Source organism: Paroedura picta, chromosome 4, assembly GCF_049243985.1.
Source record: "Paroedura picta isolate Pp20150507F chromosome 4, Ppicta_v3.0, whole genome shotgun sequence".
Classification (NCBI taxonomy): domain Eukaryota; kingdom Metazoa; phylum Chordata; class Lepidosauria; order Squamata; family Gekkonidae; genus Paroedura; species Paroedura picta.
In genome coordinates, this window is record NC_135372.1 from 81715958 (window position 1) to 81742009 (window position 26052).

Genomic DNA, 26052 nt, shown 5'->3' on the forward strand with positions numbered 1-26052 from the left:
CCCTACTTTGTTCCCAGTTTATGCTTACATCCTAATCTGGGTTATATTCACAGTTCTGTTAATACCTATGCTGATGATCCTATGTAATTTCTTTTTGCCCCAAATAACAGTATTTCTAATACATTTAATTTCATAAAACATCTTATCAACATAGTCCCCTCACCTTGTCCTCTCCTCTTACCTATGTTTTCATAGAATGGCTTGAACAGTAGACTTATCAAGTTACTGGAATTTTGGGTAAAGAATTAGTACTCAGCCTTAAGTGTCCATATCTCTAAGGCCTTTTCCCACCTTCAGCTACTGCCTGTGGAGATCACATAATGAAGACTGTGTCTTGAATCAGTTTCCCTTCATTATAAAATTACAGACTGAATAAAAAATAATTTATTTTCTTCCCCTCTGCTTTTTCAGTTCATTATTTTGGTACAGCAAGAATTCAGTCTATTCGACAAGCATCATGCTTGTCCCTAATATAATTTTACTGATTTCAGAAGCATAATGCCGGGGGTGGGGGGTAAAAACTTTTAAAAACACTCCTGATGTCATTATGTTTTTGTGAACTTGCAAGACTAAATGGAACCAGTTGTTGAAGTTACTAGTATGAGGCAGCCAGTGAGAGTGACATACAACATTAACAGAAAAGTATACAATGAAGAAGAATTCCAACAAGATCATGACCGAAGATTTTATTCCCAAGCTGACAAGGACTTTGTCGCTCCACAAGCCAAACGAAGAATCCAGTGCAGGTCAGTCAGGAATGTTGTTCTTTTTAATTTAATATTGAAATTGTATTTTAGGCAAGCAGCAACATCAAACCATAGATCCCAATTTCCTGCAGCATGTCAGAAATGGTTAGTATGTTGTTTATAAAACAAATAGATTTCACATCACCAGTAATATGGAAAACATAAGATTAGTCATGAGAAGATGGACTTGTTTTTGTGAGAAATGCTTAATGTACTCTTTTGGAATTAGAGGCCCATATTGTGGAAATACATTCTTCGGTTAACTAAGTCAGTGCAATATGACTTAGTTCAGCGTTCAGACAAGCCATCCAGACCTTGGGTGGTGGTCTCCCCGTTGGTTCCAGCAAGAGGCACGACACCTTTATCAACCTTGATGCCCACCATGGCGTTCTTGTCCTTGATGACCTTGGTGAACTGGCGGCCGTCGTTGGCCTTTTGGTACATGGTCTCGTGGAAGAGGATCACACTCCCGATGCAAGGGTTGAAACGGTCATCGGCAGTGAAGAGAGCTGCCGGTAGTAGCAGCGATTTTCCTCGGTGTTCTCGGTGCCAATGGAGCTCAGACGCTTGGCGATGCTGCCGGTGGACTCATCCGCAGCGAGGATGCCCTTGCCCATTGCCACGATGCGGTGGGCAATGTCCGACAGCTCCTTCTTCTGCTCCGGGGTTAGCACTGGGTGTTCGTGAGGCATCCTGAAAGGCTAAACTTCCTTGAGGGGAGAACAAACCAGTCCTGCTTCCGCATGAAGATAACCATCAAAGAATCCTTGATGCCACAATTCCCCCTGTCTTTGGAATGGGTATCCAAGCAAAACAAATTTGCTGAAAGTAGCAATAACATGATCTTTTATTTTTATAAAGAAATTTTATGAGAAGTCATAGGCAGAACACATCTCAGACATACCTGAAAATAACATTGGTATGTTTAAAATAATTCCCTTCCAAAGTAAAACACTTAGAATATTTTATAATTTGCATGTAATTCCTTATTAATGTATAGAGCACAAGGCTGCCAGACTTAGAGTTTTTTTTGTGGAGAAAGAAGCTCTAGAAAAGTTCATGAAGTATAGAACAATGGTAGTCAGTGGCTCAGGATCCAGATATGGCTCTTTTGAACATTGCACTTCAATGTGACATCTCCCTCATGTTTCAGGACAGTGGGCAAAGCCTTGCTTGTGAGGCTTTTTCTTGGCAAGTTTTTTTCTACTCTGAAACAGCTGCTGCCAAGGGAACATGGCAAGCTGCTAGTCTCTCTGAGGTGCAAGAGGTGGAAGTCAATGGGGATCTTTTTGTGGACAGTAATTGTGAATGCTGATTTCTGCAAAGTGAATACCACTGATCTAGAAGAAATAATGAATTTAATATATAGAAAGTTGCCTAATTAATTAGTTGCATAGTTATTTTCCTAGATAGATAACACTGCTTAACAACACAGTCTGATTTGTTTTAGATTTTCATGGGAAAGGTTCAGGAAGATCACACTCAATATGTTTCCCATTCTAAATTGGATGTGTTCATATCATATCACAGAATGGATTTTAGGAGATGTGCATGCTGGCATAAGTGTAGGGATGGTGCAGATGCTTCAAGGTAAAGAGATGTCTACATCCTTTTCTTCTTCTGTTTCTCTCTTTCTGATAAATTGTGAAGACATCCTTCCTTAGAAAATGCATGTTTCAAAAGTGAATTGCAAATTTTATATGTACTTTGTTAAGCACAGTCCAGTAGTTTGTAATTTGACTCTGATGAAACCGTGTAACTCTTGTGGAAATTGGGCATCATATAAGAAAAAGAAGATTGAAACTTGATCTATAAATGGATCTTTATAAAGAAGTCTGTATCCATTCTTATTTCCATTCCTTAATGAAATTGGATAGAAACAAATGAGTATACACAACCAAAGAAAGGATGTCTTCTTGTTTTGGATATCACATTATTTTGTGGGTTTTTTGGAAGGATTTTGACTTTCTTTAAAATATGTAAGAACATTTTTAATCCATCAGAGTAGAAAGATCCAGAAATAAAAATATTTAGTTTAAAAGCCCAAACTGTATTTAAGCCATGTCATGCACTGAAAGCCAGTAGTGGTGACAAGGTGTCGTTGTAGAGCACCAACAGCTGGCAGAATGCTGTCTTGCACCCTTTCATCTTAAGCCCACAGTCTTTTAACAAGATTTATTTATTCATTTTTTTATTTATGGAATATATTCCCCATCATTTTGCTTTCATCAGGGCCACAAAGACAGCTAACAGAATTAAAACATATTTCATAAAATATATTATAAAACCTATTAAAACTATTACTCAAACAAAGTTAAAATAAATATACAAAACAACTATTACAAACAGGGCAGGAAGGAAGTATCACTGAGGGAATGCCAGACAAAGCAAAAAAGTCTTCACAGCAGACAGCAACAGAAGGGGACAGGCATGTCTCTCTTGGGACAGAGTTCCAGAGTTTGGGTATAGCTGAGATAGCTGTCTTCCTGGGTTGCCATCCATCTAATCCTGGAAGAGGGGGGCACCTGCAACAGGGCACTGTAAAATGACAGCAGCAGTCAAGCAGGTTCATAAGATGTTCCCAAGCCATGTTGAGCTTGGTCACCATCAGCACCTTCAATTATCTCTAGAAGCATATTGCAAATCAGTGTGCCAAGACTGCAGTGATATAGTCCCTATGACCTTACTCTAGTCAACATCCTGGCTGCAGCCTTATAAACCAATAAACCAATAGATGTTTCTGAACATTTTCAAGGACAGCCCCAAATAGAGTACATCTCTTGCAGTAATTAATCTAGCTGTAACCAGGGCATGCAGTAAAGTGACCAGATATTTCGGTAAAACAAGTGACCTAATAAAGCATATCATAAACTGAAAAGATCTATACAAATTATTATCAGTTACAACAATGGGAGAGACTTGGCTTATTTCTAATGGCAGATTATTTTTCTGTCAGTACACAATTAATAATATCTCAATATTTATCTTTTGTTTTCCATAATCATTTCCTTTTATTCTAGAAACTAATTTTAAAATATACATTCTTTCAGGATTATCAGGAGTTCTGTTAACTGGATTACCGCTACCAGTTATCAATGGTTATTATTCTGCATTTTTCTCCACTTTAACATATGTCATATTTGGAACTTCAAACCATATGTCTATTGGTAAGTATTGGTCTGTTCTATTAAATGAGTCTAAATGGTGAATAGATTTTTATTCACATCTGTCAGCAAAAATAGTAGGCAGCTCCTCATTCAAAGAAAATTCTTAATTTGTATCTTCTAACCTGTGAGCATTAGTTCATATAAATCTGAGCTATTTTAAAAATATTTATATAACAGACATGCATTGAAGTCTGCATGTACACCTGAAGCCTACACGTACACGGAGTTGGTCCAGCTGACTCTCTCCCCCCTGGAGAGGATGTTGTATTTATTGGAGTCAACAAGTTACATGTTATAAAGCAGTATGTGTGTTTGTACTGAATCATTACTTATTGCAAGTACTATTGGCTAATAAAAGTCAGGAATGTCACGCAACATGGCGTGATCACATACTGTGCTTGGACCAGGAGAGTGTGCTCTCACTGACACTGTGCTGCGCATGGACCAGGAGATTGCTCTCACTGTAGTCACGTCAGCACAAATACAAATGAACACTGCAGTGCATATCAATGCAAATAAAAATAAGAATATTTAATTTGTACTTCACAAGAAATATATGAAGATTGATGCAGTTTTTATGGGATGACATTAGAGCAGGTTGTTTAACATTCACTACTTGTGGGCTTCCTAGTTGGCTACTGTGGGAACTAGGTGGACCTTTGCTAATAATCATGTTGGAAAACTGCTAGAACTAGAAATTTGCTCTCTCCCAGTAAAAACAGTAGGGTTCATAAGTGCTGAATCTAAGCTGAACTACACACATCCTTTAAGCATCTGTTGCATAAAGCAAGAAAGCTGCTTTTGTAAAAGCAAATTAGTGTTTATTTGCTTCTTCTGAAGTCCTCAGGCTATTTTCTGCACACATCTTTTGAGGGGAAAAAATGTCAACATGCTTAAATTGTCGCCACTTTAGTTTAGAAGATCTCATTCTTAGACAGTATGTAGCACTCCCTCTGTCCGTAAGCTGCTCTAGGGAACCTGCTCCAGCAGGTTTCCCTAGTGCCAGATGGGGTGCAAGCAGTTGCCTTTTTTAGATCTTAAGCTGTATGATGCAGAATACTAGGAAGATACGAAAGGAAAGGCCACTTTTAGAAAGGAGACAGGATGTGCATGTTCATTTATCTGAAAAGGCTTGCATAATATTCAGGCCAAATAATATTGGGTAAAATTGGGTTTTACCATCATCTTTAAATCTAATTTGTTATTGTTTCATTACGTAATACTGATTTTTTTGTTCTACTTTTGGCTATTATTTTCCTTTCACTGGTTTTGCTGTTACTATTGCATTTGTTTCTGAGTTACTTCCTGTTTTGTTATTTAATTTTAATGTATATTTTAAATGAAAAATACTTATGCCATCTCCCCAGAAATCTGTCCAAGGTGGTTTATAAAATAAAAAATAATAAAAACAAAATATTTGTTGTGTATATGAAATTTAATACAAAATTAAAACCTCAACAAATGTAGTATTTAAAATGTTTTTAAAAAAACAGAAAGAAAAGAGAAGAGATCTGGGCTGCACTTCTACTGTGATTTAGTTGATCCTCTTTTCTTTTTCTTTTCTTTTCTTTACTTTTTTAGAGTATTGGACTGGATAGGCCATTGGCCTGATCCAACATGGCTTCTCTTATGTTCATATTACTCCCCCTGGGAAGGGCAAGTCACCGGATACTCTAAGGCAGGGTTTCGTGAAATCCTGGGGTTTCTTGATGACCCTGGAAGGGTTTCCTGAATGGATGGGAGTTAATTTTTTATATATTTCTAACATTTGTTAAACATTTATTGAGTGATATGACTATATATGGTCATGTTGATGTGCCCTCCCCTCCCAAAATAGCCAACTATGGATCTGGAGGGGGTGGGAAGGGGAAGGGCCTTGGGTGGGCATTTCACAGCTATACTTTCCAACCATATTTTGTACCATGGCGCCACTTCTGGGGTTTCTTAAAGCCTGAAGAATGTTTCAGGGGTTTCTTATCATTAAAAAGGTTGAGAAAGGCTGCTTTGAGATAAGGTTCAGGACTGGAGAACATTTATTTAAATCAATAGGTTGGCAAACAAGGGTAGGGTTACTCTGAAGTGTCCCTCTGCAGCCTTCTCTCTGTACATGTAAAGAGTAGGATTGCAACCTTCCTCCTGGTCCCTTGGCAGCTCAAAATAACCATCTACAGTCAATCAAGACTGGTTACTTATACTCTTTTTGAGAAATTTTAATAAATTCTTTAAGTATAATTAAGATACTGATCTTGGTGTGTTGAGCATTTGTTTTCTTCTTTTTGGCAACAGGTTCTTTCACCATTCTAAATGCGATGATAGCAAACTTTCAGAAAACTCTTATTTTCAATGTTACATTGCCAGATAATTTCTCTCTGGCCAACATATCTGATGAAAATTCCCTTGACATATATATGGAAGCTGTGACAATTACTGCATCTACAACATTTTTAGTTGGGATAATTCAGGTAGAAAGTTTTACTCCAAGATTGTGCCTTTGGGGTATACAGAATTGGACAATGATTGTTTTGAAAATTATATGTAAGGCATTATGGGAGGCTGGGTAAATGCCTCATCCTTACAGTTCCTGTTCTCTTATTTTATTTCTCTTGTATCTTTTTAGTTACTTTTAGGCTTTGTCGGTTTGGGATATGTCACAACATACCTGTCAGAAACTCTCATGAATGCTTACCTCACTGCAGCAGCACTGCATGTCATTGTATCCCAGTTTTCCTTTATATTTGGGATTGTGATTGACTTTCATTCAGGGCCATTGGCAATTTTTTATGTGAGTAGCCTTTCATTTTTTTGAACTTCATGACTCTCTCTCTCAACTAGGAAGGAAAACAGTCTGAGAAATAACAAAAAAAGTTTTTGTTGGTGTAGATACCTATAGATTTCAATGTGGGGTTCCATTAATAGAGGCTCACCATGTGTAAATGGGCAGGTGAGGATTTTCTTGCTATGGAGTAAACAACATCAACTGGTAAATAACATCCTTTTAAGCCTCTGTTAAAGACATGGGAACTTTTTTCTCCAGGCACCTGGAAATCCTAAAAACATCATATTTGTTTAGAGTTTTCATAATGCTTTGTTGCAAACTGATAGAATAAGACAATGGCTTCAGCACTTATCTTCTAGTACACAGACAATGACAAAAAATTGGAACATGACATGATAAAATAGAAAGGATGCTATAGATATGCACAGCTATGTAGCATGTACAGGTTCTCCTTGGACAGTCAGTTATGGAGTGAACTGGGAATCCTGATCCCTTAGCTCCTCTTAGTACGTAAGCTTAGTTACAATTTTCTCTAGGCATGGGAGACCACTACCTGCTTGTGACCATGGAATCTATGTGTATATAAAGTGTGTCCATGTAGGATACTCTGGCATAAGAACGTGGCATAATAACAAAGTTTCACTGAAGGAAGTTTAGAAAGGTAGAAGCCCTATGATGGCATAGTCAGTCAAACTTTATTGCAGTCATTCAGACCAAGTTATATATAAACAGAATCATAATAGACCGAAACAGTATGGTCATTAAGTGCAATACAATTAAAAGAAATCCTTAAATAAAACTTTAAACTGTATTACTTTGGAGCATTGGATTTTTATGGTAGTGGCGCAAAATTTAGCCAGCTGAATTGTCATGGGAGGGGGGGTGTCCTGTCAGTAGCCCCTTTCCTCAATCTGCATCCTGATCTTCTGGAAACCTTTTGAGTAGTGGTTCAATCAAATTGCCATGAATGTCTGCATAAGCAGGGCAGTGAAACAGTATATGTTCTGTCGTTTCAATTTGGCTACTTTCACAATAACATATGCAGGTCAAGAAGCAACAGTGAGAACCGGGCATAGAATCACTGATTGGTTCAAAATTGAGAAAGGAGTTCGGCAAGGCTGTATACTGTCGCCTTGCCTATTTAACTTGTATGCGGAACACATCATGAGAAAGCCAAGGTTAGATTAGTCACAAATTGGGATCAAGATTGCAGGGAGAAATATCAACAACCTCAGATATGCAGATGATACCACTCTAATGACAGAAAGGGAAGAGGAACTAAAGAGCCTCTTGATGTGGGTGAAGGAGGAGAGTGCAAAAGTTAGCTTGAAACTCAACATCAAGAAAACGAAGATCATGTCATCTGGCCCTCTCAATTCCTGACAAATAGATGGGGAAGAAATGGAGGTAGTGACAGATTCTATTTTTCTGGGCTCCAAGATCACTGCAGATGGGGACTGCAGCAAAGAAATTAAAAGATGCTTGCTCCTATGGAGGAAAGCTATGGCAAATCTAGACAGCATCCTAAAAAGCAGAGACATCACCCTGCCAACAAAAGTGTGTCTAGTCAAGGCTATGGTCTTCCCAGTTGCAATGTATGGCTGTGAAAGTTGGACCATAAGGAGGGCCGAGCGTCAAAGAATTGAGGCTTTTGAACTCTGGTGCTGGAGAAGACTCTTGCGAATCCCTTGGACTGCAAGGCGAACAAACTGGTCAGTCTAGAGGAGATCAGCCCTGACTGCTCCTTAGAAGGACAAATCCTGAAGATGAAACTCAAATACTTTGGCCACCTCATGAGAAGGAAGGACTCCCTGGAGAAGAGCCTAATGCTGGGAGCGATTGAGGGCAAAAGAAGAAGGGGACGACAGAGAATGAGGTGGCTGGATGGAGTCTCTGAAGCAGTCGGTGCAAATTAAATGGACTGTGGGGAATGGTAGAAGACAGGAAGGCCTGGAGGATCATTGTCCAAGGGGTCGTGATGGGTCAGACATGACTTCGCACCTAACAACAACAGCAACAACAACAACAATAACACTGTCTCAATATGAAGGGGATATTCTTATAGTGATTCTCTAGTAGAGCTGAGGTCAAGACTGAGCATCTTGAATGGGTAAAAGCCCTTCTTCATTTATTTATTACTAGCTGAGACAGATAAGTGGCAGGACCCAGAATATATCTCATTTTAACTAGGGCCAAAAAAGTTGGAACTTTACTCAGGTCCAGTTGGCACTAATTGTCCTGTATCCACTGCTTAACTAATGACTCAGACTCAGAAAACCTTTATTGGCATATACAAACACAATCCAAGAAAACAAAATAGATTAAACAACTGAGAGCCAGATTGGTGTAGTGGTTAGGAGTGCAGACTTCTAATCTGGCGTGCTGGGTTCAATTCTACACTCCCCCACATGCAACCAGCTGGGTGACCTTGGGGTCGCCAGGGCACTGATAAAACTCTTCTGACCAAGCAGTGATATCAGGGCTCTTACAGCCTCACCCACCTCACAGGGTGTCTGTTGTGGGGAGAGGAAAAGGAAGGTGACCGTAAGCTGCTTTGAGCCTCCTTTGGGTAGAAAAAAGTAGAATATAAGAATCAACTCTTCTTCTTTATCTTCTATATTGCTATATGTTTTATGTAACTGTTCTACAGCGTCTTATGTAAACCACCCACAATGGTATGGAAGGGCGGTATAAAAATATAAATAAATAAAATCAAATAACTTAGGTAGTACAGTAATACTACAGTAATGGGGAAAATAGGTAGAAATGGGATATGGTGGGAATGGAATAATGTACTGACCATTATACCCAGTATGCTGCTCCAAGAAAGGCAATCAGCACCTCCCACACAAGTTATGTGTACAAAACTGGTTTTATAAGTACCCAGTGAGGTCAACCAAAGATTCCAGATGTTAGTCTCCCCCTCTCTCATAATATGACAGCCTGATTCCTCTTTTCTCCTTAGCCTGGAAACTACACAAGCTATAACCATGCCTGATATTACTCACTGTACTACAATTCACATCACAGCAAAAATAGTAGCATTCTAAATACTAAGCATGTTGAAATCAATGTGCATAGAAGGGAACTGAGCTTGACTATACTTCCCCCCCCCCCTTTCCAGGTCTAAAGGTCCTTTAGCATTGCTGTATGGAAGCCTCTGGTACTTGAAGCACCATGGACTACTTGGCATCCTATTCATGCACTGTGTATATATATATATATATATATATATATATATATATATATATAATGTGTTATAGTACATCATGTTGATGTTCCTTAATACCACCACCCATCTACATATATAATCATCCTTGTTAAGTGGTTTTCCATTTCAATGGCCTTCATTTTAAAGTTAGTTAGCACTCATAAAAATAACTTCTTCTGACCTTTCTGATGGTATGATTTTCTTTTTCAGAACGTGGTACATTATTGCATGGGACTCCCAAAAGCTAATTCTACCAGTATACTGCTGTTTTTGCTTTCTTTAGTCATGCTGAGGGTCAGTAAATGCATTAAGATAACTTACAAACATAGTCCTGTTGAGTTTCCTATGGAACTACTTCTGGTGGGTATCTTATATTCACACTCCATAGACCATCATTTTCTAAACATATGAACAATCACTTGTTATGATGCTTTAAGCAGAGAACTCTTCCATGAAGCAGACTTTGTTAAACATTGCCTTTTGACTTTGACAAATTCCACTGAACATCTCCAAGAGCATGTTCTAAGTAAACCAGGCAAAGGTGGCTTCAGGTTGACTTTGACAGGAAGGGCTGAAATTATTTCTTTCCCATCCATTTGCCTTCAAAAAATTATTTATTTTTGACTTTATATTTTATTTATTTGATTTTTATACCCCCTCCCAGCGAACTGGCTCAGGGCTCAGCTCACTTCCAAGCTACCGTATATACTTGCGTATAAGCTGAGTTTTCCAGCACAGTTTTTAGCACTTAAAAGACCTCCTCGGCTTATATGCGGGTAATTGATTAACAGTCTGCCCCCAGCCAGCCAATCGCAGCATTGCATTTGCAATCTAAGCTCTTTGCAAGTGAGGTAGTTAACCTTTGCCTTCTGCAAAGATCTTAAAAACTAAGCTCTTTGCAAGTGAGCTAATTGCTCCCAGCTAACCATTGCCTTCTGCAAATATATTGAAAGCTGAGCCTACTCTGGCAGCTTGTACAACATCAATTGTTTGACTGAGGGATTCTGAGGGGCTTTTTGCACGGCTTCAAAATAGCACAATGGTTGCTAATTGAAAACGCTACTAATTTGCCTTATCGCACGACGTCGTAGACAATCTGAGACACTCCTGAAACCAATCAGCAAAAAGCGCTTCGTTGTGGCGCTTTTAGGGGAATCCCAAAAAGTGTATTCACCCTCCGGAAAGCGATACACTCCTGCAACCAATCTGCAACAGTAGCGAAAAAGACCTGTGCGTTCCCATTGTTGCGGTTTCTTCAAAGTCCCTCCTCCTGAGCCTGTCCTCCAAACTTCCGGCGAAGCGATCGCCATTTTTTTTCCCCCGAGCGAGTGGAGATCAACGCACCGGCGAGCCTCCGTTTAGCCAGTGAGGCTTCCCAGGCTGCAGTCCCTCCTCAGAGCTGTTTACAGTCACAAGAAGCCCGCAGAAGCCCGTTTGCTCATGTATTTTCCCTTTATTTTTCACACTGTTTCAGCTGAAAATCGCGCCCGTGAGGGGGGGGGGAGGGGGGATTTTTTTTCCACTCCGAGGCAGCGTGGCCACGATCAAATGACAGCTCAAACAGAGGCTTCCCGGCTTCAGTCCCTCCCCTTCAGTCACTAAGCACACACATTTCACACACACATTTCACACATTCCATTCAGCCGAAAATCGGGCCCGTGAGAGGGGGGGGGATTTTTTTTTTTTCACTCTGAGGCAGCGTGTTAACGATCAACCGATCAAACGACAGCTCAAACACCCCAGGCAGCTGGATGGGTCTCTCCGTTGCAACGAATCTACCCAGATTCGTTACAATGGGTCTGTTTGTTTTTTTTTTAAAAACCTTCCTTAAAGGGAAAGGGGCTGTTTGGGAGCATGCTAACGGCTGCCCATTGGCTGCTTGACGGCCAGGGGCGGGACGAGCTTGGCAATAGCGCTTCCTTTCTAGCGATTTCTGCCGAGACCGGAAGCCTGTGGGAAACGCTAAAAAACGCAACTGATTCCACTACAAAGGCAGGTATGCATAACGACGAATTCCACTATTTTAAATGGCGATTTTTCATTCCGCAAACAATTTGCAACAAAGATCCTCGTGCAAAAAGGCCCTGATATTTTTCCCCTTTCTTTTCCTAATCACTTCTTCCAAACTATTCTTTTGGTTTCTGTGGGTGGGATGGGGTGGGTTTTGGGGGTGCTTTAGGATTTACTGTTTCTTCAGTGTTTCTTCTTTTTTCTGAGGGGGAGCATTGTTTGCCTTTTCTTCTTGGGGTTGTGTTTCTTTTAAAAGTTGATTTTTACAGTTCTTTCTTTCAGTTTTCAGTTTTACAGTTCTTTATTTCAATGTTTTGTTCTGGAGGGCACTGTAGCCCCCAGTTTGGTAGCTGTTGTACTTGTTGTAGTAAGTTGCCAACTTTGGGTACTATTGTTCTGCTCCGGTTTGCTGGCCTGGGTGGGGGCACTGTTTGGTTCTCCTGCTAGAGCTATTCTCACAGAGCAGTTCTGTCAGTGCTCTCTCATGGTGTCTGGCATCAAGAGAGGAAGGGAAGGCAATTGTAAGTCACTTTGAGACTCCTTTGGTTTGTAAAAAGCAGGGTACAAAAACCAGCAGCTATTCATCCTCTTGACTTTTCTGTATTTATTGGGAGGGAGGCCTGATGGGAAAGCCTGTGATGATTGAGCATGGATCAAGCACTTAGGCCACCCTGTAAATTTATCAGTAACTGCTGCATTTCCCACCCTCGGCTTATATGCAAGTCAATAAGTTTGTCCAGATTTTGTGGTAAAATTAAGTGCCTCGGCTTATACACGGGTTGGCTTATATGTGAGTATATACGGTACTTTTTTCCCCAAGAGAAAAAAGGTACATTTCCCTATATCTTTCATTTCTTGGCAGATTACAAAACATTTATTTAAAAAATTAATCAGATAACATTGAAAATGCAATATAATTCAATAAGACCAATATTATAAAATTAAAAAGAAATGCAAAAAGAATATAGCCTACAGCCTCTTCCCTACCATTTTTCTCACCCACCTGTCTTCATGTCTTTTTCTCTTTCTATCTCTGACAATACTAGAGCTGGCAAGTCTTGCTTGGGAAATTCCCGGAAATTTTTTATAATCATCATCATCATCATCATCAATGATGATAACAATAATAATATTTGTATGCCGCCACTCTCAGTCTGCTATCTCACGGTGGCTAACAACAATAAAAACGTACAATAAAACCACATAAGATACAAAACTTAACTCTATAAACCCCAGAATCCTAACCCCTATCTCATATCCAGTTCCACCAGACAATACCAAGTTCCAAGCTCAGGGGAAATGTGACAGCAAGAGTCCCAGAGAAGGGGCAGATCTTTCATCAGCCTGGACTCAACCAAAGGCCTGGCAGAAGAGCTCTGTCTTACAAGCCCTGTGGAAGTAAATTAGTTCGGGCAGGCCCCTCAGCTCTTCTGGGAACTCATTCCACCAGACTGGGTCCAGGACCAAAAAGGCCCTGGCCTGGTTACGGCCAGGCAAACTTCTCATGGACCAGGAATCACCAATCTATTTGTACCAGCAGAGCAAAGGGCTCTGCAGAGGGGTATAGGGAGACAAGTGGTCCCTGAAGTACACCAGGCCTAGACTGCATATAGCTGTAAAGGTTAGTGCCAACCTGATCCAGTACTCAACTGGCAATCAGTACAGCTGCCTTAATGCCAGCTGTATGTGGACCCTCCAGGATGTTTTCATGAGGCCCCTAGCAGCTGTATTTTGTACCTGCTGAAGCTTCCAGGTCAAAGCCAAGGGAAGGCCTCCACAGAGCAAGTTACAAAAATCCAGCCTGGAGATCACTGTGACCAGGTGTTCCAGGGACAGGTGCTAGTAGCCTCGCCTGGCACAGTTGGGAAAATGCCAATGGGCTACTCTGGTAACCTGAGCCTCCATGGTAAGGGAGGCATCCAGGATCATGCCCAGATTCCTAGCTGATTGTGAGGTCCTTAATTGTACTCTGTCCAGGCCAGGCAACACGCTTCCTGATTTGGCCCTTTCCTACTAAACCACAGGAGGGGTTGAGTTTCAGCTGGCTTTGCCTGAGCCATATTGCCACCTTTTCCAAGCAACTGGCAAATGTTTCTGGGGAGGATTCAGGTAGCTGTCTATCAAGAGATAGAGTTTGGTGTAATCAGCGTACTGATGACAACTCAGTCCAAAGCTCTGGACCAGCTGCCCCAGAGGGCGCATGAAGATGTTAGACAATGTGGGGGAGAGTATCGCTTCCTGTGGAATCCCCACAAGGAAGTTCGTAACTATGTAATTGCATCTCCCCCACTGCAACCCTCTGTGTCCAATTCCGGAGACCAGCCATTGATGGGATGGACTGTTTGAGAAGGGGGAAAACCTCATCAGGCTATAATGCCATGGAATCCACCCCCACTTCTGCAAGCAGCCATTTTCTTCAAAGAAAGTGATCTCTGGAGATCTGTTATAATTCTGGATAATCACCAAGCCTCACCTTACTGTTGGCAAACCTCTGCCCCTTCCCTTCACTACTTTTTTACTGTTCCATATACCCTTCAGTCAACTTTCCCTTTTTACCTTTTTTTGCTCCCCCCTTTCCAATTTTATTTTCCTTCTTCCTGCCTTTTACCTTCTTTTGTCATTCTGTCCAGAGACAGAACTGGGCCAGGCTGTGGAACATGCCACCACCACTTATCAACCTGTTAGAGCCATGAGCCATAGCCCCATCCTACTGAAGATCTGACAGCGTGATAGGTGGACAGGTGCTGGGATCATGCTGCTGCTGACACAGGCCTGCTCAGATCACCTGACTGACAGGGCTATGCCCAGAGGTTTTACAAGTAGGCCATGGTGGCCACCTGGGAGGAATGCTGCCCTGACCTCACAGAGGGAGCCTACTGACTCCTCCTAGGGGAGAAGTTCTCACATTGGGCCTCCTGAGAAGGAAAATAGGTCATGGTGGAGCTAGGAAAGTGACTTAGGCTGCTTTATTCTTTGCCAGGCACTGAGAGAGAGGAGGAATCAAAGGGGCAACCCCTGGGGAGGAGGAGGAGCAGATGACATGCAACCACCACCCTTTTCAACCTGAAGCCTACAAAAAGCTGGAGGGGCTTGAACCTGACATGTTTCCCTCTGAGAGAACGTAGTGTGGTTATGCCAGCAGCCATAGGCCTCAACTCAGGTGTGCTATGGTGTCCTCCTGACACTGTCTCTCTCCTCTCCATCCCTTACACTGAGACTTATTTGGGCTTGTAATCTTGACTAACGTTGGTTGCTGGTTGCCTGCAACCCATAAAATGGTAATTAAGACTCAGGGAGCAAACATATTTTTGTTTGTTTTAGATTTCAGATTTTTGTGCGAATCTGGCACTTCCCCCAGGCATTTAGAAAAATATCCCTGTTTGTCCATGGCCCCGCTATGTGGATAGCCCAGTTTAGAATGTGATATGATAATATAAATCTCTCTCCCTCTGCCTTGCAATGACTCATCACTGCAAATGGGAAATGAAAGCTTATGCTAGTGTTTGTTTGTTTGTGAGTCAGTTAGTTCATATATCTAACAGGTTTAACTACATTTGCAGCTAATCTTGGGATTTAGCTGCAATTAATGCATATAGAAAATGGACATTAGGTTTTTGTTTGATTATGCAAGAGAATTTACTCAATAGTAATTATATTGGTCTGAACCAGGGTTAAGCTTCTTAACTGTCATTATAATATCAGGGCAACTTTCTAAACACTAACTGATTGTTGCCTAGCTAGTGAAGTACAGTGCGCTAGAAGCTTTTTCCCCTGACAAGGATGGCCCAGGCTAGCCAAAATCACCAGATCTTAGAAGCTCAATAAGGTCAGCCATGGATAGTACTTGGATGGGAGATCATCAAGGATGTTCAGGGTAGCTATGCAAATCACCTTTGAACATCTCTTCTCTTGAAAACATTATGAGGAGCCACCATAAATCAGCTGCAACATGATAAAACTTTACACACAGGAAGCCTTACAGTGTATATTGTATTATAATTTAAAACTTGATGTGATTGAGGTGGGGTTCAATGTTAAAATGTAGAATGGTGTCTTGAACCTGCTCACCAGTTTTCATTATGAGGCCTCAATGTTTAAGGAAGATATACTGTGTTACATTACACTTTGAATCCCCCATCCCAAATGAATGTTTTAATTCCAAACTGCTATTAAAACAGTAAACATAGAACAGTATCATGAATGTATATACCAGGTTTCATAACACTGTGTTAGAAACTTAGGGAACTTTATAGGAAGGCAAGACAGGCCAGTAGTAAAATTAATGTCCTTATTTGATTTGCTAATTTCAAAAACAACATAAATCATCAGTACTCACAAGGAAACTGTTCCTGCAAGAACTCAGATAAGAAACAATTTATTTGGGGAATTTCAAATATTAATGTTAGTATAATATAAAAATGGTAAGAAAACATTTCTAATTATTTTGCTATCTATTATTTCAATAGGATGATATACTCCTTGACTATTTTACAGTCTGTTGGGTAATTTTCTGGTTTATTTTTCAGATTATTATGTGTACCATAATTTCAACCAAAATACAGTGGCATGCTGAATCCAGTGTGGGAATATTTAAAATAGTACCCTCCAGGTTGGTAATCCACAACTAATATAATATATAATGAGGTAGCTTCATGTGACTTTACATATATCTCCACTGAGCTTCATGATATTTTGGCCAAATGGCCTAATTAGGGTTCTTTTGCCTAGCCCCAAATTAATAACACTGAAAGAAAAAAATATATTTTTTTAATTGCAAAAGGAATATAGACATACGGGAGTTCTCAAATTTGTGCAGAGAACAATAGGATTACATAGTGTTAAACACCCTTTCCTTGAAGGAGGGGAAAGATGATGCCCCTTGCAGGATAAGCCAATAGCCTGAAGTCTCTACCTCCCCATTCCACCTCCAAGGAACACCGTACAGCCCTTACACCAGCCTTGCCATAAGGACAGTTTGGCTCCAGCTATAATATAAACTTTCCTTTTGTGAGACAGCTTATAAAAAACTATATTCCAGAGAGGCACAGGCTATTTTCTCTGCCTGGTAAAAACCAAAGACTTGACCCAGGCCAGACCAGTATGTAGATTTATAGCCAATCTCCAATAACTATATGATCAGTCATAGGGTTGCAATCATTTTCTTTACCACCGTGCCATCAGAAATATTCAGTAACATGGTGATTACCGAATATTGCTATACAAAATCTCTGCAATTCAATGAAGGCATGTGTAGAGTCACATGAAGATGCCTTACAATGAATCAAGCATTGGTTTACAAAGATTAGCATTGTTTATTATGACTGGCAGAAGATCTCCAGGGTCTCAGAGAGTGGCCTGTCATTGAGGGGAGGTGATCTGAGTTACTATTTCTCAGCCCTAGAATTTGTTTTCATGGGGTGTTGGGATGTTTCTTAAAACATAAGCTTGGGATCCTCTTAGAAGCTTCCTGGTTTCTTGGTAACCATTTTTTCCAATTAGTCCATACTGACTTCTGCCTATGCTGCCAGTTGTCACTAAAGTCAGCACAATACAGCACATTGTAATTATTATAGAGCAATGATACTCAGTGGCTATATGTGGCCCTTTAATGTATCATCTGTGTTTCTTCTGCACTCTGTTCCATACCTGAACCACATGGAACCCAATAATTGTTCCAGGACAGTTAGCAAAGTCATTGACAGGTAGGGCTTGTGGCTGACTGGTGGTCCCCATGTTGCAACGGTTGAAAAGTTGCCCTCTAAAGTAAAGTGACCAGATTCTTGATTAAAAATTTGGTCTATATGCAGCAACAAAAATTTTCATAGAACGCATAGAATGAAAAAATAGTATTGTAATATATATTTTTTAATTTCAACATAAGTACAATTTGCCAGGTGCCCCCAGATGTCCCTCCTAAAGTGGGACAATCTGGTCACCTTACACTAAAGATTAGGATATTACTGGAGATCTGGGGGTAGAGTCAGTGGCAAACAGAGTTTGGGGGCAGGAGGGATCTGAGTCCTCTCTATAGGTTGGCACTGCATGGGCTAAAAGATGGCTGAGCTGTGGCTGGCTTTTCATTGGAAGCCTTAGAAATCTCACTTTCTTGCCTGAGCTGCTGTGATTCATGCTGGAACTATTGAAAAGGGGTCCTTTCTCATCACTGGATACACAAGGACTGGCTAAGGTTCAGAAATGGTGGGGAGAGACCCTTCGTGCTCAGAAGTAACAGTAGCTAATACAGATATAGTTATATATTTTATACTAGATAGTTATATTAGTGCATGGATGTGTTTGGGGTGGCACATGGGACATATATTAGTCACATGGCTCTTGGTTGATGCTAATTGTGGATGAGCCTCAGAGTGAGTATATCTGTTATAAAGCAATTCCATATCAATATGTCCATGAAGTAAGCATGCATCCTTATAGAATTTAATACCAATAATTACTTATAAATGTAAATGTAAATTGTACTACATTACTATTAGTGGTATTTTAAAATGAAAACACTCTCCTATAATTACCATGTATTCTTAGTGTATTTACTCTCAAAAAGAGTTGAGTGGTGGTATGCTACTGGAAAATGTATGTTACAAATTAGCTTGTGCACTAGGCTTCACATATTCTCCTCACAGCACAACAAAAATCACAACTGTATAATTAGTGCTCTAGGTATTTATTGGAAAGTGATGAATTGTGAGAAAACAGAACTACAGATCATCATCTTCAGCAAAAGCCCCAATAATGTTTTTGGGCAATACATCAGAGAATAAAATTATTTTATATTAATTTATTATATTATTATTTTATAATATTTAGAATTATTTTATATTATTCCAGCTTTCTGCCTCCTACATTACCTGACTTTCCAAAATTGTACAAGATTGTATTACATGCTTTGTCTCTGGCAATAGTAAGCTATTTCCTTCTAATTTTTGTGGGAAAGAAGTATGCAACTATTCACAACTATCACCTCAGAAACACCCAGGTAAGAGTTAAATGTTGTGTGTTTTGTGTATCAACTGACTAAAGATAATTTAGTTTTCCTTGCAAAACTGAACAAACTACAAAATCTTATCCCAGTTACACTGCTAGTTCTGTTTTGTTTTTTTTAATGCATGCTCCATATGTGTTTCAGGTCCGAGAAACATTCTTAAGATCCCTGAAAGATTTTAGTATAATTTGGCCATTATAACTAAGAAAGTTATGATGTGAACTGAGGTGTGCTAATTGTATTGTATACAATTAATCCAATATCAGTTTAGTATACTTTGAGTTTTCTGAGGTTTGGATCTATCAGAGTGATTCCATGGGCAGAAGAATATCTACTGTTTTGTAATCTCCCCCTTTCTACTGTAGCCTTTAATGCCCTCCAATAGTGCTCCTGAGGCCCCTATAAAAAGCATTTGGCAGAAATCCTTCTGCTCATGGAATTGCTCCAGTGGATACAAACCAGTGTTTCACCAGAAATAGCAGATATGTTTATGAGAAAACAATTCTCGGTGTGATGATAGTCATCCGCCCTCCCCAACTACTTGAAGTAATTTGTAGAACCTCCACGGAATGAGGCAGCCTTGTCAACTTTTTCTTGCCTCCACTGAGGTAAAAGGTCACTGGCTGCCAATATACTTAGATGCTATCTTGTTGCCTTCCAGAATTAGACTAGCATAGTTAGGCAAGTAAACGTGACAAAGCAAAGCGGAATTCACAGTGCCAATAAGAAAAACTTACTCAGTTTCAAAACAATGTAAAATATTCTAGGCTATGATTAAATCATTGGGGCTTTACGCACCGGGATCTTTGTTGCAAATTGGTCACTGAATGAAAAATCGCCATTTAAAATAGTGGAATTCGTCGTTATGCATACCTGCCTTTGTAGTGGAATCCAGTTGCGTTTTGTAGCGTTTCCCACAGCTTCCGGTCTCGGCAGAAAAGGAAGCGCTATTGCCAAGCTCGTCCCGCCCCTGGCCGTCAAGCAGCCAATGGGCAGCCGTTAGCATGCTCCCAAACAGCCCCTTTCCCTTTAAGAAAGGTTTAAAAAAAAAAAAAACAGACCCATTGTAACGAATCTGTGTAGATTCGTTGCAACGGAGAGACCCATCCAGCTGCCTAATGTGAGCTGTCGTTTGATCGTATGATCGTTGCCATGCTGCCTCGAGTGAAAAAAAAAAATCCCCCCCCTCTCACGGGCCCGATTTTCGGCTGAATTAATGTGTAAAAAATAAAGGGACTTTATTTCAGCAAACGGGCTTTTCTGTGGTTTGTGCTTAGTGACTAAAGGTGAAGGACTGAAGCCAGGGAAGCCTCTAAACAGAAAGAGGCTCGCTGGTGCGTTTATCCCCGCTCGCTCGGAGAAAAAAAAATGGCGATCGCTTCGCCGGAAGTTTGGAGGACAGGCTCAGGAGGAGGGACTTTGAAGAAACCGCAATAATGTTAACGCACAGGTCTTTTTCGCTAGTGTTGCAGATTGGTTGCAAGAGTGTAGCGCTTTCCGAAGGGTGAATCCACTTTTTGGGATTCCCCTGAAAGCGCTACAAGGAAGCGCTTTTTGCAGATTGGTTTCAGGTGTGTGGCAGATTGTCTACGACGTCGTGCGTTATGGCAAATCAATAGCGTTTCCAATTGGCAACCATTGTGCGATTTTGAAGGCGTGCAAAAAGCCCCATTGTTTTACTGCCAACTTGCAAGGTGCCTGCCACTCAGTTTTGAATCTATACTAACTATATTTGTGAGATGGTGTAGGACAGGAGAAGAAAGGCCATGGTGGGTAAAATAGTATTCTCTGGTAGGTTGTTCAAAGATTGTATTTTCCTCAGAAATTCTGTGGTGTCATGGACATAACTAGGAGTGTTGATGGCACAGGGTCTTAGAACAGAGTCCATATAACTAGAAACCCCTGCTGTGATAGCGTTTATGCCCGAGACAATGAGGCGTCCTGGGTTGCCAGGTTTGTGGATTTTGGGAAGAAGATAAAAGGTACCAGGTTGCGGTTCCTTTGGTGTGTCTGAAAGGATTTCATCCTGAATGTGCAGAGGTAATTCCTTTTGTGTAGTTCTTTTTTGTATTCCTGTGTGGGGTCTCAATCCAATTGTTTGTAAAAGGTGGTATTTGAGAGTGATATATGTTTTTTAATTTAGTAAAGTTGTCTAATTTTCTTTCTCGTATGCAGGACCTATTGGCTATTGGATTATGCAATGTCTTTGGTTCGTTTTTTAAAAGTTTTGTTGTTAGCTGTGCTGTTTCTGCAACAGTTATTCAGGAAAAGACAGGTGGGAAAACACAGGTAAGTTGGTCTATTATGAGATCCACTTTTTAAAACAAAGCTTCATTTATTTATTTACCTAAGATCCGTTTTCCTTTATATAGCTAAAAAGCACACTTCATAATCAACACGTTCAGTAACCAAGAACACTATTAAGGGCTTACACACAAAAACTTGAAAAATGACTGACAAAAACACACACAGTGATAGATTTCAGCAGTATGCAAAGGCACAAACCTGGAGTGCCGTTTGCCAGCATCAGGGCTCTAGCCTGGTCAATCAATTGTAAATAAATTAACACTGTGGTTGAAGAGGGCACATCTCCAGTGCTCCACTTGCTGCCTCCTTGCCTTTTAGTGCCCGCTAATAATGCAACCACTTCCTAGGAGGTGGTGCCACCCACCTTGGGAACCACTGCTATATTTAATACAACTTTGTTTTAGAGATACTTTACCCAGGCAGTTTTCTCTGACATATGAAAATGACTACCTAAAATTTCCACATAATTGTGTTATGTCAAACTGCTTTTATAGATTACACTACCAGATGAATAAAATACCCTTATATAGAATACAAAATAAGATTTTAGCATATTAATCTTTGCTGAATAGTGGAGCAAAACATAATCAGTACTAGAATTTCTAAAGCTGTATTTTTTTATTAGCTTGCAGCTCTAATTGGCGCTTCCATAATGCTGGTGACAGTGCTAAAACTGGGAAGCTACTTCCAGTCTCTTCCTAATGTAAGTGAATGCTAAACAGAATCTCAGTAAATAGACAGCAGTAATTTGATCCCTTTGTTCCAGAAGGGTACTTGTGCAAGGCAGTGGCAGCAAAACCAAACAGAAATATTGTAGTACCTTAAAGACTAATAACATTTTAACTTAAACTTTTGAGGATTAGAGCCCACTAATTTAGAGCAATGGTGTAATTAGGGTGTGGTAACCAGGGCACATGCCCTGGGTGCCATGAGAGGGGGAGCATGCAAGCTGTCCTCACCTGCTGCAGCTCTCCTCCCAATCCCAGTCATGTTGACCAGCTTGCTTCTCCTCCAAACCATGGAGGACAGTGGAGGAGGGAAGCATGGCTGAAAGACTCCGGGAGACAGGTGGGGGGAGCCTTTGTGGGAGTTGTGGGCAGGGACACAGTTAAGGTACAACAAAATACAGGAGGTATAGATTGAACAGTAATTATGTAACCTTAAGATCTATTATTGTGCATACCTGAAAGGAAGATTATTCCAAACATAAAATAATCTCTCCAAAATGATATATATTGTACTGTATATAACTTTAGGTGAATTTAAGGAAAACCTTTTTCTTGATGACACATGTAGTGGGGAAAACTACTCATTCTTTCAGATAAAAATTTTACAATTTATATAGCCATAACATCAGATTGTCAGATGGAATTTATCAAATCACTCCTTTTCCTCTGTTTCCTTTGGTTGATGATGCCTACTAAGCAAAAGATCCATAGCCTGACTCTGAAGTTCTGCTGACTTCCAAAAAAACAAAAGAAAGGACCGACTTCATGGAATTAAACAAGGGTAGCCTGCTGCTTCTGTTCAAAAGGAATATATGAATGCCACCAAGCCATTAAGTGCATTTTCGCATCCTTGAGAGGCTATTGCACAGAAACAAAGATCCCAAGAGGAAGAAAGCTGCCTCTTCTAATGTAGGAGAGGAAAGAAGTAGCTCTACCTAGCTAATGCTTCTTGTATTCCATCTGGTGAATGGATACAGTTCCAGACAGACTGCCTCCGCTCAAACTGAAAGTTTACCAGACTTGAAAGCAATGGGAGAGGCAGAATTCTCCAGCCTTGGAAACACTATTATCAGTTCCAAACTAGTCGTGTCAGTTTCAAGAGGGTTCCCCATCCCTCTTGTGCTTTCATTTGTACTTAATTCCTTTTTTTTTTTACACAGAGCTTAGAAAGGTCTGTCCCCCTTGCTTGGATTTGCGACTCAGCGCTCTGAGATCAGCCCTTTTAAACTTGCAATACCAATAGCACTGGGTTGTGCTGGGCAATCTATGTTTGCACTGGTACTGCTGGGCACTCTGTACATTGTACAGGTTCTGCTGAGCTTGCAAAATGTCCCCTTTGCTTGGATTGTGAATGATCTGGCATTGTCCCAATGGCACTGGGTTCTGCTGGGCACTAATACACTGCATTGGCTCTGGCCCCCACCTTCAGTTTCTGTCACAGAGATTCTCTGGTTTGGCCTAGTTCTGTTGAGTTTGCACTGACACAGTAGAACTGGTTCTGCTGGGCACATTGCATTGGTTCTGTTGGGACTGCAAAAATGCCCTTCACCTTTAGTTTCTACAGCAGAAATTCTCTGGGACTTTGATTCTGTTCTGCTTAGATTATATTACCCTTGATTTTTTGCTCTTTTTCCCCCCCTATCCATAGAGCACCTTTTGGGAGGGGGCATAACCCTGTAAATCCAATCCTCTAACCCCTTAAATCCAATCCTCACCAAGCTTGAAGGACAGGTAGAGGAGAGTCAGCTGGGGATCCCCTACGAGTTTGAAAACATACCTATAGCCCACTGGGCAGGGACCATGCTACCATGCCACAAACCTCATGCATTTTAATGTTGTAAACTACCTGAATAATACTAATAAGAATTAACTGAACTGGTACATTTAGCTCTCAAAAGTTTGTGACGGTTCATTTCTCATGAACTTGTCACACAATGAACCATAAACAACATTTTCCTGGTTTGTGCCCTCCCTAATTACAGGTACAGGTACATTTCTGCTACAGAAACATTTAAGGAATATAGCAGTTTATTATATTTGGTGTAAAATGAAGTACATGTATACAATTGTACAATTCACTGCAAAAATATGCAATAATATATATCAACATAATAGACTATCAAGCCTGACAAAGGATGTTAATTCTTGCTGTTGCATATAGCAGGCATATGAAGGACTTACTGTCTCATGTTATGTTACAGTTTCCTGTATACCCATGCAGAGTATTACAAACAACTAATAAAAGGATAATCAGTTTTTCTGTTTCTCACAGGCAGTTTTAGCAGCCATTGTAATGGCCAACATGTTCCCATTTCTTGAAAAGTTTATGGATGTCCCTTCCTTGTGGAGGCAAGATAAATATGATTTTGTAAGTGTAAGATGATCCTCATAAGGTTGAGGAGGCTAATGGACAATTTGGGTACAATGCACAGAAGACAGTTTCTATTACCACTAATCATTTGCCATAGAACAAGAATAAGCAACATATCTTAAATGAAACAGCTATCTATGAGTTGTAGGGCTGTAGTAAAATGTTTTTTTTTATTTTTATTTATGCAAAGCAGGCTCAGAGAGGTTTACAATAAAGATAATAAATATAAAACCAATATCCCTCTCCCCCATCTACTAGATATCCTCCACCAGGCTAATTAGACTGGAGGATGTCAGAACAAAGGGGAAGAGCCAAGGTGAAGGAGGGAGTGTGTATCATTGCCAGTCAACCCTGACTTCAACCATAGGCCTGGTGGAAGAGTACAATTTTCCAGGCCCTGCAGAACTTTGGTAGCTCTGTCAGGGCACAGATTTTCAGTGGCAATTCATTCTACCAGGCATGTGCCAGGGCCAAAAAAGCTCTGGCACTGGTCAAGGTCGGTCAAACATCTTTGGGACCATGGATTACCAACAAGAGCTGCGGGTCCTGCAGGAGCTTTCGGCTTTCCGCAGGGCCTGCAAGACAGAGCTCTTGGGTCAGGTTTATGGTTGAGGCCAGGGCTGAGAGAAGATCAGTTGGGGGGTGGGCTTGTTGAGAAGCAGATATGTGTGTTGTGAAGCAGATGTGCTGACACCCGTGCCTCCGTTCCCCCCCTGCGGCATGGCGCCGGCTGCGTCAGGAGCAAATGGCTGCTTTGGGCACCGAAGTGCCCAACCCTAGATATGACCACTGAACATCTCATGGTGTTCAGTCATGCTTCCTTTCAAACACACACCCGGTTGTGAATGGTGTTAGGAGGAGGGTAGATGATTTATAATGCCACCATGTTGTATTTTTTATGTCCTCTGTATTTTATGTCATTTGTATTAATTTTTAATGGGGCTTTATTGGGTGGGTTAGTATATGGACTGATATTGTAACTTGCCACAAGCAAGTTCCAAGAGTGGTGGGTAATAAACGGAAATAATAATAATAGTAATAATAATAGTAATAATAATAATAAATAATTTTAAAAGTTGGTGTTTGCAGGGCACGGCATTCTCTGGGGAACATATTGGGAGAGGTAATCCGTCAGGTACATAGGAAGGTCAGTACCAAAACCTTGAACCTAATCTGGAACTTGACTGGTAGTCAGTGCAACTGTTGGAGGGCATGTTGAATGTGAACTTCCATGGGGTTCCCATAAGGACCCATGCAGCTGTATTCTGCACCAGCTGTAATTTCCAGATCGGGGTCAAGAGTAATCCCGCCTAAAACAAGTTACAGTAATCCAGCCTAGAGGTGACTGTTGCATAGATCACTGTGGTTAGGTCTCCCAGGCCCAGATAGAGTGCTCATAGCATCACTTGACATAGATGGTAAAACATCTGGCATGCCAAATTTGTGACCTGTGCTCCATCAATAAGGAGGAGTCAAAGGTCACCTCCAAACGATGGTGTGTGAAGCTGTTAATTGCACTCCATCAAGACAGGGGAGATGTGCTTCCTTTACTGGCCCCTTCTTCCCTAGCCATAGGACCTCCGTATTCCACAACTTGAGCTACAGGCGGCTCTGTTGGAGCCATCCTGCCACAGCCTCCAGACATAACATATAATGAATATTTGCATAAACATTTTGTACTTGTATATTCTGGTTTCCCTCTCTACAATTTTATCTATTTCCAGCATGCTTTGAAAATA

At 40.6% G+C, this 26052-nt stretch overlaps 1 protein-coding gene across 8 annotated transcripts in view; it reads left to right on the plus strand.

The window, feature by feature from the left end:
• Positions 1-26052, plus strand: part of SLC26A8 (solute carrier family 26 member 8) — a 41261-nt gene that overhangs the window by 2285 nt on the left and 12924 nt on the right. For 6 of the 8 annotated variants that reach the window (XM_077333719.1, XM_077333720.1, XM_077333722.1 and 3 more), the window contains exons 2-12: positions 569-746; positions 2197-2336; positions 3797-3913; positions 6200-6375; positions 6531-6695; positions 10111-10260; positions 16437-16519; positions 18754-18901; positions 21083-21196; positions 21840-21917; positions 24215-24310. In XM_077333719.1, coding sequence (XP_077189834.1) covers positions 574-746; positions 2197-2336; positions 3797-3913; positions 6200-6375; positions 6531-6695; positions 10111-10260; positions 16437-16519; positions 18754-18901; positions 21083-21196; positions 21840-21917; positions 24215-24310 — 1440 coding nt within the window. In that variant the 5' untranslated portion in view covers positions 569-573. The remainder of the gene's footprint in view (positions 1-568; positions 747-2196; positions 2337-3796; positions 3914-6199; positions 6376-6530; positions 6696-10110; positions 10261-16436; positions 16520-18753; positions 18902-21082; positions 21197-21839; positions 21918-24214; positions 24311-26052) is intronic. The other 2 variants (XM_077333723.1, XM_077333721.1) reach the window with 2 other exon arrangements.